General features: G+C 42.3%; 1 protein-coding gene across 3 annotated transcripts in view; it reads left to right on the forward strand.

Annotated features, from left to right (window-relative positions):
• Positions 1 to 19,754, forward strand: part of GRID1 (glutamate ionotropic receptor delta type subunit 1) — an 814,231-nt gene that overhangs the window by 639,749 nt on the left and 154,728 nt on the right. For all 3 annotated transcript variants that reach the window (XM_034777148.1, XM_034777150.1, XM_034777149.1), the window contains exons 7-8: positions 16,993 to 17,154; positions 18,192 to 18,311. In XM_034777148.1, the coding sequence (XP_034633039.1) occupies positions 16,993 to 17,154; positions 18,192 to 18,311 (282 nt within the window). The remainder of the gene's footprint in view (positions 1 to 16,992; positions 17,155 to 18,191; positions 18,312 to 19,754) is intronic.

Genomic DNA, 19,754 nt, shown 5'->3' on the forward strand with positions numbered 1-19,754 from the left:
GAAGGGCTAGATTCATGAAAATCAGGAGGAAGAAGAGGTGGTGATGTTCACCTTATCACTTTGTAGCCCAGTGGTTAAGGGCACTCACCTGGGGATGTGGGAGATCCAGACTCAACTTCTCCCTTTGCCTGACAAGGAGCAGGGATTTGAAATTGCATCTCCAAAGCTGCAGAAGTGTGCGCTAACCACTGCACTATGGGATATTCTGGTGTTGGTCTTTCTCAATTTCCACTGTTGAAGCTGTTCCACTTTGTTCCACCATCACCTCTTCCTTCACTGCCTCCCTTCCCCTAACCCCCATTTTGTGAATGGCACTTAAGTCCTCAAAAGAATTTTTAGCTGAAACTATTCAGGAAATTTGTGTCAAATTCACAAATAGTTTTGGAAAAAGAAGAACAGGAGTACTTGTGGCACCTTAGAGACTAACAAATTCGCATATGCATCCGAAGAAGTGGGCTGTAGTCCACGAAAGCTTATGCTCTAATAAATTTGTTAGTCTCTAAGGTGCCACAAGTACTCCTGTTCTTCTTTTTCCAAAACTATTTGTGAATTTGACACAAATTTCCTGAATAGTTTCAGCTAAAAATTCTTTTGAGGACTTAAGTGCCATTCACAAAATGGGGGTTAGGGGAAGGGAGGCAGTGAAGGAAGAGGTGATGGTGGAACAAAGTGGAACAGCTTCAACAGTGGAAATTGAGAAAGACCAACACCAGAATATCCCATAGTGCAGTGGTTAGCGCACACTTCTGCAGCTTTGGAGATGCAATTTCAAATCCCTGCTCCTTGTCAGGCAAAGGGAGAAGTTGAGTCTGGATCTCCCACATCCCCAGGTGAGTGCCCTTAACCACTGGGCTACAAAGTGATAAGGTGAACATCACCACCTCTTCTTCCTCCTGATTTTCATGAATCTAGCCCTTCATTTCCTTTGCTTTTATTTGAAAAGGTGCTCCAAAATGATACATTTTGTTCAACCCGAAATAAAATTTTGGTCAGTTTCTTTGATTAATTAATTTTTGGGAGGCATTTTCAATTGTGGTTTGGGTTTTCTTCTTTTCTGTTTTTGGAGCAAACTGAAAAATCAATCCAGTCCTACCTCATTTGGTGAAAATGCAAAGGCTTGTATCAAATTTAAAGGGAAATGATCCAAGGGATGATAGTCTCTTCAATTAACAAAATTTCCAAGGAAGTATTAACGTGCCTTCCAACGTATGTCATACCCCACCTGAGAAACATCCCTTCAAATGAAACCGTAATTAAATCTCCATGCCCATTCAATCTTTCATCCTCTGCTCAAAAGATCAATAGGGGAGCCAAGTATTGTGGTGTTGCTTGTGCTATGGACAGTTAGCTACTAGGAAGTTAACTCAGAAACCACCAGGGTTTGGTTTTTTTCATGACCACTGGAGAGTTTCCAAAGAGTAAATTGTGAGATCGGGATAAAATGCTCTGTGCCCCATTATCAATCCCTCAAACCATCCAAATCCCTGTGTATTTTACATTACTATTACACTTACACAGATTTTGATCATGGAATTTTTTATCCAGCTTTAGTTTACTTATTGTATAACTCCAGTTCTATCAGGTACTTTGAAGAAACACGCATCATAGCACACCTTGTGGAGATGCATCTAGTAATCATTTCATAAATATGAATAACACATTGTTGTTGGTCCCTTAATTTCAAGTATTCTACATTTTCTATTTTCTTTTTTGGGTAGGAAATAGATTTAGTATCTTGTGTTACACCAGACCCACTTGTATTATTTTGTATTACAAAACATTCCCTGTCAAGGTTTGTTACCAGCCATGGCTGGTTTTTTATTTTATTTTAATGACTTTGTAAAAGGAAACTAATATCTGCCAGCTTCTAAATTTATTTAACATGTATATATATATTGTGACAGACGCAGACCAGTGGAGTACAGGAGTCTGGTAGAGGGCAAATATACTGGTCACTGGATGAGTAGTTTTCTGTTCCCTGAGTGACCAGAGAGGGGCTACACTAGAGTAATCAGGAACCTGCTAGAACCAGTTAAGGCAGGCAGGCTAATTAGGACACCTGGAGTCAATTAAGAAGAAGCTGCTAGAATCAATTAAGGCAGGCTAATAGGAGTTCACTTCAGTTTGTGGTGTGAGTGTGAGGAGCTGGGAGCAAGAGGCGCAAGGAGCTGAGAGTGAGAGGGTGTGCTGCTGGAGGCCTGAGGAGCACAAGCGTTATCAGACACCAGGAGGAAGGTCCTGTGGTGAGAATAAGGAAGGTGTTTGGAGGAGGCCATGGGGAAGTAGCCCAGGGAGTTGTAGCTGTCATGCAGCTGTTATAGGAGGCACTATAGACAACTGCAGTCCACAGGGCCCTGGGCTGGAACCCGGAGTAGAGGGAGGGCCCGGGTTCCCCCGAAACCTCCCAATTGACCTGGACTGTGGGTTCTTCCAGAGCGAAAGGTCTCTGGGCTGTTCCCCAACCCACATGGTGAATCTCTGAGGCAAGAAAATCCGCCAATAAGCTCAGGACCCACCAAGATAGAGGAGGAACTTTGTCACACTATATAACATGAATATGTTTAAAACAACCTAATAAAGAAAAAAACATTTGGGTCATGGCTTATTAACTTTGTCTTGGCTAAATTAATGAAAATCCTTTTGGAGCTTCTCCGTTATTAGTATTTTTAGTACTACCTCCTAGGAAGTTGTTTTTTAGGAGATGATCATCCTGGCTTGGAGTCTGATGAGCCATGAAACATCAGACCATTCTGCAAACTCATGCAAAAACTCATTTATTCAGAACCTTTTATGGAAGTCCTGTTTTACTCCGTCAGCATGCTTGGCAACATTTTGCTCATGGTCTTATTCCTAGCCAAGAAACATTACTTTAATAAACTCCATTGCATTTCTGTTTAGAATGGAGAAAGTCCTTTCTAAAATTGCCAGTCTTGGAGGCTTCATTTGACATTAGAGGGAGGACAGCATTAATCCAGAAATCATTTTCTGTCTATATGCGTTTCTCATTCTTATTTCTTGGTGACCTGTGTTAACACGGTCAGCCAACATCCTGTACCCTTTTTAAGCATCAGCCATATCTAGCCTGTCTGTCTTCTTTGTCTCTGACTCTCATCTGGAAAGATAATAGTTAACCACCTTTGTGAAGTGCTTGGATATTTATGAATGAAAAGTGGTATTTACATGCCAAATATTCTTGTTAGTCTAATGTATTCCCAATATATCCACCTCCCTGGTACTTTTATGCAACAAGACTGCCACTGTTACACAGCTTGAACTATATTACATATTGTTTTAGATTCTGAGTTTGGAAATACTTTGTCGAGTTCCTCCTCCCAACCTCTTCCTTTTGCTTTACATGAGGTTTGAAAATCTCTTTGCCCTTGATTTGTGATTCAGATAATTTTCTCTGTTATGATTCCATTTTTATTTTATTTGTTGTTGATCACATTTATTATTTATACAGCTGATAACTTAGTTCAACCTTTCTGAGGCCCTGTTTGGATTCAAGCGTGTTATAAAGGCCTGGGGCATCTAACATTACTTGACTTGACTCTAAATATACAACAAGTTTAAAACTAATGGGACTCAATACAGCAATGGCAGAATAGTACGGTTATTCCTTAGTGTCATCAGAGTCCCACTTCTTTACTTTAGCAATGTTCCAGATGTTGTTTGGATGTTTTTGGAGAGGATATGTCAGAAGGCGTAGGAGGGCAGGTTCTTCAAACAACTGCTCGCCTCTCCATGTGTAAGGGTAACTTTGTCCTTCACAGACCTGACCGTTGAACATGTTACCAGGCATCAGTTAATGGGCTGCTCCTTCAGCATTCACACTTTGCTTACATGTTGTATTCTTTTTAGGAGTTACTGTGAGGGAACTGCTGTATTGGACCTTGCAGACCGGTTTAACCTGTGAAATATAATTCACAGTGTCCCATTTGCTCTTGAAGGGCCCAATCCTGCAAGCATTCATATGAGTCACTTCACTAGGCAGAGGAGTCCCATTGTTGTCAGTTGAGCTATTCATCACATTATTAAGCACTACAGCTGATAGTAAATGTTTGCAGAATTAAAGCATTCATTTACCGTACCAGAGGCTTCTATGAAAATGTACATTAAGTTACAAACACACATTTCACATATCTTCTCACAAAGACTTTATGTAGGGGCTTTGGGCCAGACCCTTGGCCTAGTGGGGCTACTTTGCAGCACTTGGAGGTCTTAAATTGGCCTCAGTGGCCAGCTCGGGATTCCCTCAATAGCTTTACTTTCCTCTTATCACAGCTAGCAGCTTAGCTAGGGGCATGTTAGGAGAGAAGGGGCATGACTTGAATGCACTGCACTCCGGCAACACCCCAGATGCCACAATGGCCCATTGTGGGATTTTGCCGGCAGCTGTGAGTTAGAGCAGCCTGAAAGCCAGATGCTGAAGATCAGAGGAACTCAAAGATAATGTAAAGCCATCATTGCCCCTCCACTCAGTCCAGCTCATCTGGACCAAAAGAGGCCATGGACTTTTGTCACCATTTTTAATATTTTTGTTTTACTTTGTTCTTTGTTTAGTACTTCATTAAAAGACTGAGAGCACTTGCTAGTAGCAAACATAGTGCAGGCAGATGCCACCACCCAAGCCCTTCCTGTCAACACAATTCAAATCTAAACTATAGCTCATGTTTATATTCAACACAATGTAAAACACCAATGTTTCCCCCCTCCTCTGCTCTGCTATTTCAGTATTATTTCTCCTCTCCTCGCCATCCCTCAGCTCTACCAATACACTTTAGTTCTGATTTCCAAACATCCTCTACTAGATTGACTCCTTCTCTGATCAGTGTATGTTAATCATGCCAGATTCTTGAAACATTTAGTGACACACGCGGTAGTCCCCTAGGGATGAGGTTTACATTTAAAATGTAGTTTAATTTGTGCCCCTGTGGCTACAGTTCAACTTTTGTTACAGACAGATGTTTGAGCTGCAAAAGAAATAACTTATAAATGGTTGAAGAACACTTGATATTAGATATAAACCATAAGGAGGGAGAAGAATTCTTTCAGAAGAATAGCTGAGTGTAAGGTATGAAAGAAGGTATGTAAATGAATATAGAAACTGTATATCAGTAAAAATGTCCTGACCATGAGATCTATTAAATTGTGGAATCATCTCCCGAAGGAATTTCTGAAAGCACCCATCATTTGTGATGTGTAAAACCTGAATGGCCAGAAACCTAGATAACAGTGTAAAAAAAAAAAAAATCCTACATTGTCAGGGGGGTTGACTAGTTACCCTAATAAGGTCTGTTTGCTATGGTTCTATGATACTTTTATATTTTCTTTCATTTAACTCATAATAAATAGCTGTTTGAAACTGACATTTGAGTCTTTAATGGAAGTTTTTCTTCTTACACGGCATGCAACTGCAGCTGTTATTTTATTATAGGGTTTCTCATGAGTGTCAGGCTGCTGGCTGTGATTTTGTTCTCCAAGAGCAATGAAGCATTTATTTAAAACACATGCGTGCACAACGTATCAGATGGGCTTTGAAAACTGATCTAAGAAAATAAAATAGGTAGGTCAGATTGTCAGTTTCCCAACCTTGACAGCATCCCTCTAAGCATACTACTGTACATTAAGTAATACATCAGTCATCACCTCTCCTCTTTTTGAAGAACACAGATAGATGCCGCCTTGCTTTAGAGTCACGCACATGCACCATCACTTTTGGCACAACCTGGGCTTTGGGGATAGATAAACAACTTCAGAGAATAGTGGTGTGCACAAAAACAACTGTATTACTCATTAGGCAGTGCATGTTTCTGTCACTGGCAGGGTTCTGTATGTTCCAATTTGCCCTCCATATCTGTCTGTCTCCATCTTTGGAGCTGACTGCTGGGACACTTCCAGGGTGAATTTGGCAGCTGCAGATCTCTGATGCCAAGCTTGGGAATGAATTTTTGAAGCAGTGGCATGTGGGTGTCAGCTTGTCTTCCAGTTGGTCTCTTCATAGGCCTCTTCTCTGGCTGGTCTTCTGGCTTTGCAGGCAGTTCTGAATCTGCCCATGGGCCTGAAGCAGGGTCAGTCTTCTATTGTGCAACATTGTATTTCTGGGTAGCAAGTTCCCTTTGATTAATGCTTGGAAGGAAACTAAAGGTTATCCATATAGAACTTTAAAAATAGTAAATCTGGATGAATCTTAGTCTCTCTGTAAAAAGGATGTTTTACCTTTACTGCATTATGGAAATATCCCTGTTCTGATTCCATATTTCTGCTTCCTGCCTATTTGTGTATAAAGTTTGTTACTTGGTACAAGAGAAGGGTTCCCTGTGTATTCCACCTGAAGCTAAACAGAAGCTTCTGTTCATGTGGACAAACATGTTTTAAAAGAAGCAAGATCCCAAATGACTTACAGAATGCATATTTGTATGGTGGACTGAAAAAAATTTCAGGTGCAAAATGTACACTTCAAAACACAATATTTAGATAAGTTTTCATTCATGAACTGGTAAGTCCTTAGTTCAGAATTTCATGCTTTCCAACTAACAGTTCATGGCATTATTGCTTTCAGATTCCACAGCAATGGGTGTGGTATAGATAATGTAGATAGGCCCCCAAAATGCATTTCATTAAGTCTTTGGATTTTATTAGGCATTTGTGGTATCCTCAATTCGTGGGGGTCTTAGCCGACAAGTGAAAGAGGAACTAAAATTTGATTTCCCCCCCCCCCCCCCCCCCCGAAACAAAAAAGAGAAAACATTTTTTTGTTTCCGCTGGAAGTTTTCATGATATGAAAGGGAGTTTCTGCAGACAGAAGAATGCCCTACCCCCATCCCGAATAGATAAAGAGGAAAAATTAGCGGTGTTGCAGAGCTCAGAAAGCCCAAAGGAAACAAGTCTATCACCTTGTTTTCATCTCAGTGTTACTTTTCTTCCAATCGTGCATGCTACTCTAATGCTAATTTCTTAATTTCCTATTTCCTCATGCCTGAGACTGCAGGAGTAGAGCCATGGGGTATTACTGATTGTTCAGGTAGCTACATGAATTGCCTTTTACAGTACATTTCTGTATCCAGTGGGTTCTGATAGTTAGCTGCAAATTGAAATTTGTGTGGACACTTGAGGTAACAAGTGTAAACAAGCTTGGTCTGATGGCCTGTCTTCCTCTTCACAGCATCATCTTCCTGGAGTTTGCAGCAAACGTGTGATGTTGCAAATACAATCTATCACATTTGTAGGGGATGGTAGGGAAATCATTTTGCTTCTAAGATACAGTGGCTGATGGTGCCATTGAAGGGGATTTAAATTGGCAGTAATAGGAAATTACGAATGCCTTGCTTAGATGAAGCAGAAAAGGCCTGTGGGATTCTTGCTGCATGAAAAGGACTGTGATAAAGAAAACAATGAAAATTATATGAGTGAATATGGATAGGTGAGCCAAGACCTGGAATGCTCTTTTGAGTTCCCTTTTTCCATAGGAAAGTACCTATTTAGATATGACTTCAGGCTAAAGGGTGTATATGATTTGGAAAAGAGGATAAAAAGGTTCTTAGTCTTTTGCATAAAAGCAGCATTAAAAAGAATAAGATAAGAATTTATTTGTGATAATCAGTAATGGAAAACAATATGGTTGCTTCTGGAAACATTATTAGGCAACATATACAGAAAACAGGGACTTTTTTTTCATAAAACAATCCAATTTTGGAATTCTTTACATTTTACAGCTCACTGGAAGTAATAACAGAACAAACCATATTAAGATTCCAGAAAGCTAGCCAGAATAGGTATATAGAGGATTAAATGTGCACTATAAATAATTCTAGCTAATACATCACCAGTGATAAAATTTCTGCTACTTAGTTAAAAATATTGTTGACAGTGAGAATAAGAATAGAATTCAGCTTCCTGTTCCACAGATATAGGGTCTGCAGTACTAATAGAAATAATATGTAATATAATATATATGCTTTTGTCACTTAAGTAAGCATAGAAGAATGTGACTAAATGGAAGGAGCAGATCTGGTGAAAGGCACCATATTTACATAGTAACATTTCAGAGTAGACTCAAGCTATAAGAGAAATGGAGGACCAGCATTCCAGTGGTTCCTTTTAAAAGACAAGACGTGCATGATGATAACCTTTCCATTCCATGCTACAACAGTTCTTCAATATTAACAAAGATCCTCAGAGTAGTGACAGAAAGAAACAGACAGCATACCATCACCTTCACTTTTGTGGATACTTATTTTACTGACACATAACTACCGCAATTGCTTCAAAGTAGGAATGAAGCATAGCACTATGACATCAATCCGCCTTGACAATGTGGTTGTGGTTCTGTGGGTCAAACTAAAAAGGACGGACCAGCTTGGTAACCAAGTAATCAGTGTTCTGCACTTCGATGTAGGAGATCTGGGTTTGATTCCGGGTCGCACAGTCTGGATTAATAAGAGTTGGAAGTCCTACAGATACAGTATACTTAGCTCCTGGGCAGAAAGGGATACTTGGTAGCACTCAGGACTTGTCTTCACATACAGCGCTACAGCGCTCAATGCCTGATGGGGCAAAAACATTGTCGCAGGTGGTTTTGGGTACATGTCGTCACTTTCCCCTCTCTCTCTCCCTCCCTCTGTGAAAGCAACTGCAGACAATCATTTCGTGCCTTTTTGCCTGGGTTACCCATGCAGATGCCATAGCATTGCAAGTATGGAGCCTGCTCAGCTCACCTCTGCTGTTGCGAGCATTGTAATCACCTCGCGCATTATACTGCAGTATGTGCAGAACCTGGCTAAGAGACGGTAGCATGAGGACGATTGTAATGAGGACATGGACGTTCCTGAAAGCACAGGCTGTGGCAATTGGGACATCATGGTGGCAGTGGGGCTGGTTGATACAGTGGAACACCGATTCTGGGCCCAGCAAACAAGCACAGACTGGTGAGACCGCATAGTGTTGCAGGTATGGGATGATTCCCAGTGGCTGCGAAACTTTCGCATGTGTAAGGCCACTTTCCTGGAACTCTGTGAGTTGCTTTCCCCCGCCCTGCAGCACAGGAATACCAAGATGAGAGCTGCCTTGACTGTTGAGAAGTGAGTGGCGATAGCACTGTGGAAGCTTGCAACGCCTGACTGCTACCGGTCAGTCAGGAATCAATTTGGAGTGGGCAAATCTACTGTGAAGACTGCTGTGATTCAAATAGCCAGTGCAATCATTGATGTTCTGCTATCAAGGGTAGTGACTCTGGGAAATGTGCAGATCATAGTGGATGGCTTTGCTGCAATGGGTTTCCCTAACTGTGGTGGGGTGATAGACAGAATGCATATTCCTATCTTGGTACCAGACCACCTTGCCAACCAGTACATAAACCGCAAGGGGTACTTCTCAATGGTGCTGCAAGCACTGGTGGATCACAAGGGACATTTCACCGACATCAACGTGGGATGGCTGGGAAAGGTGCATGAGGCTCGCATCTTTAGGAACTCCGGGCTGTTTGAGCAGCTGCAAGAAGGGATTTACTTCCCAGACCAGAAAATTACTGTTGGGGATGTTGAAATGCCAATAGCTATCCTTGGAGACCCAGCCTATCCCTTGATCTCATGGCTCATGAACCCATACACAGGCAGCCTGGACAGTAGTAAGGAGCAGTTCAACTATAGGCTGAGCAAGTGCAGAATGGTGGTAGAATGTGCCTTTGGACATTTAAAAGCTCGCTGGCGCTGTTTGTTGACTAGGTTAGACCTCAGGGTAACCAATATTCCCATTGTTATTACTGCTTGCTGTGTGCTCCATAATATCTGTGAGAGTAAGGGGGAGACGTTTATGGGGAGGTTGAGGCAAATCACCTGGCTGCCAATTTTGAACAGCCAGACACCAGAGCAATTAGAAGAGCATAGGTAGGTCTGCTGTGCATCAGAGAGGCTTTGAAAACCTCCCCCCTTCGATCACAGCTGGCAAAGGAAATAAAGTCACTATTGTTTTGAAAACATGCATTCTTTCTTTATTAATTAAAAAAAAGGGAGATAACTGATAAGGTATCCCGGGTAGGGTAGGGTGGGGTGGGGGAGAATGGGAGGAGGGAAGGACAAGGCCACATTGCTTATTGTAGCCGCACTACAAATCAAAACTGTTTGAATGACAGCCTTCTGTTGCTTGGGCCATCCTCGGAAGTGCAGTGGCTGGGTGCCCGGAGCCTCCCCCTCTCCTCCCCCCTCCCTGCGTTCTTGGGCTTCTGGGTGAGGAGGATATGGAACTTGGGGAGGAGGGCAGGCAGTTGTACAGTGGATGCAGCAGCGTCTGTGCTCTTGTTGGCTTTCCTGCAGCTGCACCAGATGCCTGAGCATGTCTGTTTGCTCCCCCATTAGCCTCAGTATTGCATCCTGCCTCTTCTCATCGCCATCACTTAATGCTTTCTTGGACTCTGCCACTGAATGCCTCCATGCATTCAGCTGTGCCCTATCAGTGCGGGAGGACTGCATGAGCTCGGAAAATATGTCATTGCGAGTGCGTTTTTTTCGCCTTCTAATCTGCGATAACCTCAGGGATGGAGATGATAGGGGGAGCATAGAAACATTTGCACCTGTGGGGGGCTAAAAAGGGAGAGTAAAATTTAAGATGATACATTTCTGAGAACAAAAGGGAGACTCTTTCACAGTGAATCAAGCAATTCACAGCAGACAGCACATGTGCTTTAGGTACAAGATTGCATTTTGCCTTTTATATTGAGCACCTGCCGGTATGGTGACACATCACACATGGCTGGGCAACAGAATTTGGTTTCCAGGCAGTCATGGTAAGCTAAAGGGTATGAGGGTTTGGCTTGTAATGCCTTGATAACATGTGGGAATATTTTCAAACTGCAGCACCCTCCTTTCCCATAGCAAGCAATGCCGGTTGGGTTTGCCATTTAAAAGGAGGGGCTGTGGTTTTCAGGTGGATGTTCAGCACACATCTGCCCCCATCTATCTGCGTGGCTATTTGGGATGATCCCTTTTAGCCAAGCGTAAACAGCCCAGCATGAATGGGGTCCTTTTACTATTCCCTTACAAAAATTCCCCTATTTCAACCAGGTGACCATGAATGATATCACTCTCCTGAGGCTAACACAGAAATATATAGACTGAATGTTGCTTGAATGTGACCAAAACCCAGGACCATTCGCTGCCATGCTTTGTGCTGCAATGATTCCCAACTGCTTGCTACTGGCTTGAGTGGTAAAGTGTCCTACCTGGAGGATGAAATAAGGCAGCCCTCCCCAGAAACCTTCTGCAAAGGCTTTCAGAGTACCTCCAAGAGAGCTTCATGGAGATGTCCCTGGAGCATTCCCACTCCATCCCCAGACACGTTAACACACTTTTCCAGTAGCTGTACTGGCCACAAATGCAGGGTCGGCTCCAGCATTTCTGCTGCCCCAAGCGCAAAAAAAAAAAAAAGCTGCGATTGGCAGCAGTAGTTCAGCGGCAGGTCCTTCGCTTCTAGAGGGAGTGAGGGACCTGCCACCCCCGAATTGCCGCAGGTGCCGCCCCTCTCCCTTGGCCGCCCCAAGCACCTGCTTGTTAAGCTGGTGCCTGGAGCCGGCCCTGCACGAATGCATCCCAAGTCTTCAGGGCAAATCAAACAATAAACACTATTGCTCTTAAACCCTGTACTGTAGTTACAAATGTGCACTCACCAGAGGGGCCTTCTCTGCCTTCAGATTCGGGGATCCCGCCTTGGGAGGGTATTGGCTCCAGGATGATGAAAAGGTCCTGGCTGCCGGGGAGAATGGATTCACTTGCCTGCTGCACATTCTCCTCCTCCTCATCCACAAAATCCTCCTCCGTGTTGTGTGAGACTCCCCCCTTGCAGGTGTCCACGGACAGTGGTGAGGTAGTGGTAGGGTCCCCCACTAGAATACCATGTAGCTGATCACAGAAGCAGCATATATGGGGCTCTGACCCAGAATGACCATTTGTCTCCTTTGTCTTTTGGTAGGCTTGTGTGAGTTTCTTGACTTTCATGCAACACTGCTGTATGTCCCTGATGTAGCCTCTGTCCATCATGCCCTGTGTGATTTTGGCATATATATTAGCATTTATTCTTTTTTAATCAGAGTTCTGCCTGCACAGATTCTTCTCCCCATACAGCAACCAGATCCAGTGTCTCCCGTTCGCTCCATTCGGGAGCTCATTTGTGATTCTGGGGGGACTGCATGGTCATCTGTGCTGCTGAGCTCGCCACACTGACTGAACAGGAAATGAAATTCAAAAGTTCCCAGGGCTTTTCCTGTGTACGTGGCTAGTGCATCGGAGTTGAAAGTACTGTCCAGAGCAGTCACATTGGAGCACTATAGGATAGCTCCTGGAGGCCAATAACGTTGATTTGCATCCGCACTACCCCAAATTTGACCCAGCAAGGTAGATTTTAGTGCTACACCCTCGCCAGGGAGGAGTACAGAAATCGATTTTAAGAGCCCTTTAGGTCGACGGAACGCATTCATTGTAAAATCGACCTAACACAGCTAAATTCGACCTATCCCTGTAGTGTAAACCAGGGCTCACTGAAGACGTTACTATGCCGATGGAAGCGCTTCTCTTGTTGGTGTAGTTAATCCACCTCCATGAGAGGCAATAACTCTGTTGACTGGAGAAGCTCTCCCATAGCACTGCCTACACCAAGGGTTACATCAGTATAACTACATTGCTCCAGGGTGTAGATTTTTCAAACCCCTGAGTGACATATTTATGCTGACATAAGTCTGTAGTGTAGACATGGCCTTAATAATAATTGCTAATTTAGACGTAGCATTGTCAGACTCCAGATAGAGTCTTGACCATAGAGATTGGGGGTGTGCATGGCACATGAGGGATATAAAATTACACATCTGTAATTGTTATTGTTTAATGTTTGTATTTTGGTAGCCCCCAGATGATAGGGCCCTGTTGTGCTGGCCACTGTACAAACATGTAACCAAGAGATGGTTACAATTCAATTGAAATGAAATACAACAGCTGGATAGATGGGAGGGGTGAGGGTGGGGAAAGGAGCAGAAGTTAAAGCAGGGAAATGGGAGAGAGATGATCCAAAAGACCACACAAGGTGGCATTTATATGGACAGGGCTGTAATTCAGAATCTTATGCAGAGGAAGATACTGAGGGAGGGAACTGGGGGTCTAGTGGTTAGGGCAGACAGAACTGGAGTCAAGCCTCCAGGGTTCTAGTCCCAGCTCTGGAAATTGAGCACTGCATAGAACAGGATTAGGGCTGTAAGGAAAGATGGGAGGGAGAGCTCAGTGGTTTGAGCATTGGCCTGCTAAACCCAGGGTTGTGAGTTCAATCCTTGAGAGGGCCATTTAGGGAACTGGGGTAAAAATCTGTCTGGGGATTGGTCCTGCTTTGAGCAGGGGGTTGGACTAGATGACCTCCTGAGGTCCCTTCCAACCCTGACATTCTATGATTCTATGATTAAGATACACATTTCTTTCAAGTGGAAGGTGTCTAGTAGGAAGGATCTTCAAAATAAAAATTCTCTGAAGTGCATAGTACATTACACATAAGTTTGAATTCTTCCAAAATAGTGCAATACATAGAGAAGGAATACAATGAACATAGAAGATGTGACAGATACAGCATGAATTCTACCCTCAAGCTCTTAACTAGAACTAGAAAAACAATTTTTGAGAACGAGGCAGTGATTTTCCACAGCTGGAGCAGAACCGCACAAAACTGAGGAAATACAGTACATTTCCACTCTGTGGCTGTTCCAAGGAGACTTTAAAATGAGTTGTCAGGTACAATGTGTGGGTGTAAAATGAACTTCAATGGAGAACTTAGAGGATCTCTCTCACTTTGGCATGTAAGAAATTGCACTTTTCCTTATGCGTGGGAAATCTATTTATAAATGAGCAGTACTTTTTTTGTGGAAACCAGTTCAAAACAGAAGAGGAAGACCATCCTGTTGAATAACAGGACTTGCTTAGTTTCCAAACAGTTTACAAATAAAATAACTATCTACAGTATAAAGAGATACACAGCTGAGTAAAGTATCTCTCACGTGCTGTATGTTTTCAACATTAAAATCCCTTTTCATGATTAATCAGCCCTACTCTTCACTCTATAAATGGGCATCCCTCTTTTTGCATTTTTCTTTTCCTTACCACCTAAGAGATGTCTTTTTTAAAATGTATGGATAGGCCTTTTTGGTAGTGTTCAGCTTTATGCCTGTTTAATTCACATTTGATTTAGTCCTGGATTTTGTGGAAATATTAGTTCATTATGAAAATACCATGTTGTCTACAGTGATAGGATATGTTAATTAAATATACAGCTAATTAAGATTAACATTTATATAGAGATATGTACTTCATAGGAATTAGAGAAGGCAATAACATCTATTGGCATATCAGAAGTATATCCACTTTTTAGGAAGTATCTGCTTATATTTTAACACTTTTATTTTACATTATTTTGTTTAGTGTTATTCTGGCTATGGCAAAATAGCTCTATCAAATAGGAAGGTTTTCAGCCCTCTTCAAGCTGATTTGATTCTGTATTGTTTCATCTCTTCTGCGGCCTCCTATATTAGGGAACCTGATCCATTTATTGCTTTGAAGATCATAGAATCGTAGGACTGGAAGGGACCTCAAGAGATACAGATGTGGTCTTCTCATCTCAAAAAAAGATATACTGGCATTAGAAAAGGTTCAGAGACGGGCAACTAAAATGATTAGGGGTTTGGAACGGGTCCCATATGAGGAGAGATTAAAGAGGCTAAGATTTTTCAGCTTGGAAAAGAGGAGACTAAGGGGGGATATGATAGAGGTATATAAAATCATGAGTGGTATGTAGAAACTAAATAAGGAAAAGTTATTTACTTGTTCCCATCATATAAGAAGTAGGGACCATCAAATGAAATTAATTGGCAGTAGGTTTAAAACAAATAAAAGGAAGTTCTTCTTCACACAGCGCACAGTTAACCTGTGGAACTCCTTGCCTGAGGAGGTTGTGAAGGCTAGGACTATAACAGGGTTTAAAAGAGAACTGGATAAATTCATGGAGGTTAAGTCCATTAATGGCTATTAGCCAGGATGGGTAAGGAATGGTGTCCCTTGCATCTGTTTGTCAAAGAGTGGAGATGGATGGCAGGAGAGAGATCACTTGATCATTACCTGTTAGGTGCACTCCCTCTGGGGCACCTGGCATTGGCCACTATTGGTAGCCAGAATAGTGGGCTGGATGGACCTTTGGTCTCACTCAGTATGGTCAAACTTATGTTCTTATGAGGTCTTCTACTTCTGTTTCCTGCACTCAAGGCAGGGAGAAGTATTATCTAGACCACGGGTGGGCAAACTTTTTGGCCTGAGGGCCACATCAGGGTTCCAAAACTGTATGGAGGGCCGGGTAGGGAAGGCTGTGCCTCCCCAAACCCTAACCCTATCCGCCTCATCCTACTTCCCGCCCCCTGACTGCCCCCCTCAGAACCTCCAACCCTCCCCTGCTCCTTGTCCCCTGACCATCCCCTCCTGGGACCCCCTCCCCTAACCACCCCCTTGGGACTCCCCCCCTTATCCAACCCCCCCCTGCTCCCGGACTGCCCCGACCCCCTATCCACACCCCTGCCCCCTGACAGTCCCCCTGGAGCCCCCCACCCTATCCAATCCCCCCCAAAGTCCCTTTCAGAGTGCGGCCCTGTGAACATGGGTGGAAGACTCAGGAGGAGCAGGGGCAGCCGTGCAGCTGAAGAGAAGCTGTGGTTTCACCTTCAAAGCGCCGCTTCTCTCCGGGCGGCTGCCCGGTGCTCCTCCTGAGTCCTCCAGCTGCGTTCGCCATGCTCATAGTGGCCTGAACTTTGGAGGAAGTGGGCAGCTTCATGGTGTGCATTTCACTGTTTCCATGTTTCTGATACAGTGAATTACAGAAATTAAATCTGGAGGTGATAAATGCGTGGATCTTGTGGCCAGGTCTTCATCCAGCAGAAAGGGGTAATATTTCTTAATGAGCTGCAGGGGAAAGACACTTTTCATTGCTGATGCTACCTGATCATCCCAGCTCAGTGAGGAATCAAACAAGATCACTGAGGCTTTGCACAATTTTGACGAATGGGGGCTGTATACTTTCACTGGAAGACATGGCACAGTATCTAGCTATTTTTTCAACCTGTATCACTTAAGTCTTGCCTGGGTTGAATTTGAGCCAGCTGCTGTATGTCAAGAAGGTGTATGCTGTATGTCTTGTAGTCATTATGACATCTTAGTAGTGGTAATGGTTATGTCGGTGGAGAATGATATACTCATTTGGCTATTATCAGCATATGATTGGTAGTGGAACCACTGTCATCTCACTGTCTCTTCAAATACTCTCATATAAAAAAGGAGGGATATTAAGGACCCTGCAAACTTCCTCTTCAGGAAAGAGGGCCATCACCACTCTCAGGGTTATGCTAGAGAGAAATGATTGGAGTCATAGTAATGCTGCTCTATCTACTCCATTTATGCCTGGTAGGTTTATTAACAGTACCTTGTGCTCTACTGCGTAAAAAGCTGCAGAGAGGTCTGGTAGAGTGAGCATAGAAAATGACAGAGTAATTCCATTCACTCCTTGGTCTACCTGCTAAAATGACTGGCAAGGTACCAATGAGTGACTATTTTACTGATGCAGCTATAATCACTACCAACCTAGGTTTCAGAGTAGCAGCCTTGTTAGTCTGTATCTGCAAAAAGAACAGGAGTACTTGTGGCACCTTAGAGACTAACAAATTTATTCGAGCATAAACTTTCATGGGCTACATCCGATGAAGTGGACTGTAGCCCATGAAAGCTTATGCTCAAATAAATTTGTTAGTCTCTAAGGTGCCACAAGTACTCCTGTTCTTTTTACCAACCTAGTGTATTTGAACTGGTGCACTTTAAGTGAAAAGCTCCATATTAATCTTTACAAGTCCTCCTGTGTTTTATTTTTAAAGGTTTTTTTCTTTTGCGGAGATCTTCAAGACTACAATCTCTGTTTTACTCTTTTCATTGTTTGCAGGTTTCTAACCTCTATCTATATGACAGCGTGCTCATGTTGGCCAATGCCTTCCATAGAAAGCTGGAGGACAGGAAATGGCACAGCATGGCAAGCTTGAACTGCATGAGGAAATCCACCAAACCTTGGAATGGAGGTCGATCCATGTTGGAAACTATTAAGAAGGTAAGAGTGGACAAGGTTGGAAGCCCAATGTGCAATAAAAACTACAAAGGAACCAAAGTGCTCTGATTTTTCTTTCAGATGAACTTCTCAAAAATGATTTAACCTTGATTTTAAGTTATTATTAATGAAACTGTGTGGTCATGAAGGTGTGTCCTCTACAACAGGTGATGTCATGGCTATGTTTTGTATAAGTCACATAATGATGAGTAGTCATATAGCTTTATGCATTTCACCAAATAGATGAAACCTTAAGTAGTTGTCAGAGTCGACCAGAGTAGACATTCCTTAGCAAAGCTGCTAACATGGTTGGCTCTTAGGAAACAAGAGGAAAAATGGTGCATTGTATAATCTAATATCTTGATTCTGATTTCACACTACTGTAAATCTGGAGTAACTCCTGAATCCAGGTCATATGCACTCTTTCTCACTGTGCCCCAGACACACACCACTTTCTGACAGAATGTTCATTGAAACAGCATGTGTTGGTGAAATTGCATTTTGGTGAAAATGTTCCAACCAACTCTAATGACACCACTGTTTCGTTGAGAATTTAAAGCAAGGTTAAATAATTTTTTAGTTATGCCACTGTTAAACTGGCATGAGCTTTGTTCACTGAAGTTTTAATAACATTGAAAATACATTGTTGTCAGCCTGACTCGGTAGCTCTATTTTTTCTGGGCCAGAAAGTGGTGGCTTTGTGTTGCACACCAGAATCTAGGTAAACTCAATCATGTTACAAGAGTTATAGTTTCAGATTCAGCTAAGGTTCTGTCTGCTTTTTACTGGTGGCTGTCCTTGTATAAGTTAAAGATCCCAAGGCATGTTTCAAAACGAGTGGTAGATGTGTCTTGGCTAACAGTCTCTTTTTCAGTAAGGTAGTATATTTTGTCTAAGGCTATGTGTGAGCTATTGCAGAGCATATCAAGCCTGCCACGTTAATTTAATTGCAAACATTTGCAAGGCATGTTAGGATACCTGGAGCATAAAAGGTGCTTTATAAAAATTGTATTCTAATATCTTTAACATTGTTTCCTTAGGGCCATATAACTGGGCTCACTGGCGTTATGGAATTTAGAGAAGACGGCTCCAACCCCTATGTCCAATTTGAAATACTGGGCACCAGCTATAGTGAAACATTTGGCAAAGATGTGCGGAGGGTAAAGATTCATTTTTTTTTCCCCTGAAAAAAAAAGAGATCCTGCTTATCTGGGGGGAAATGCTATCCTTTTAGAAAGAATGGAAGAAGTGCTTTTGCTCACAGTACAAAAGTCACTTATTACAGAAATAATATATTCTAATTTCTCATATACTTAAATCTTGAAAGATAACACTTTTATACCATCAGAAGGGAGGTCTGCAAATTGTTCTCAAATGTGCAATATTCCTTAATATATTCTATACTGATGTGGCGAGCATAATAGTGAAGACTTTCAGGTGAATTATAATATAATTGGCATAACTGAGACTTGTCCTAATCAGGAAACTAACTGGCATATTAAATTACCAGAACATATAAAGTCTTTTGAAGGTACAGTCTCTCTAAGAAGCTGGAAAACTGGAGTAGGTATAGTAATGTGAGAGGAGGATGTTCTATTTGAAGAGAGAAATGACATATCAAAACTGGCTACTGGAGCAGACACACTTTGGAATGAGATGGGCGATAGGACTGGTAAAAATGATCATTAATATATGCTGCCATAGGATGAGAAAGCTTAGTAGGAAATGTTCATACAGATGGAGAACTGTAAATTAAGGCTAGCACATGAATAGGAACAGTTGATTTGCTTTTGACTGGAACAGAGGCTGAAAAATGCCCACATAATAGGTATACAAGGGGGTTTCCATTCAAATATTGTTTTTAAATAATTCATATTACCATGGCATTTCTTATACTATGCAGAGCAGAGCTGAGCAATTAACTGATTTTTTTTTGTTCAGTGGGGACAGCAAACCAAAAAATCAGAAAAAATATTTGGTTCAGTTAAAAAAATATTTGGAATTTGTCAACAAACAGGGACAGTCTGTTTTGGGCCAGCAAACTGGCTGTGAGCATGTCTACCTTTAGCCCAGTGGCTAAAACATATGCCTGGGAAGTGGAAATCCAGGTTTGAATCCCCACTCTGCAGTAAGGATTTGAACTCAGATCTCCTGTCCCAGATAAGCAGCCCAATCACCACACTATGAGTTATTTTGGGTGGGCTTCTCTCAATCTCTCCTGATGGAGTTCTTCCACCTTGCCAAAGAGAGGACTAAGCATGACTCTATAGCCTAATGAAATTCAGGCACTCACCTGGGAGGTAGGAGATGTGGATTCAAATTCCTCTTCTGAATCAGGCAGATAGAACATTACAAGGTGGTAAAGAGGACAGATGTATACACATGGTTTGCTGGCCTGGGAAAAGTTTTTCCCCACCGGAAGCAATCAGATCAAATTTGCAAATAGTTTCAGTCAATCCAAAACTGCACTTTTTGGTGAATACTATTTGTCTGAAAAAGCAGAAGTGAGTAGAGACAGAATTTCATAGTGGCTCAAAGTTTGCAAAATTTTAGTGTTTTATTTGTCTGTTTGTTTTTACTAATCCAAATTTCATCTCCCTGAA

This window comes from Trachemys scripta, chromosome 7 (genome assembly GCF_013100865.1).
Source record: "Trachemys scripta elegans isolate TJP31775 chromosome 7, CAS_Tse_1.0, whole genome shotgun sequence".
Classification (NCBI taxonomy): Eukaryota; Metazoa; Chordata; order Testudines; family Emydidae; genus Trachemys; species Trachemys scripta.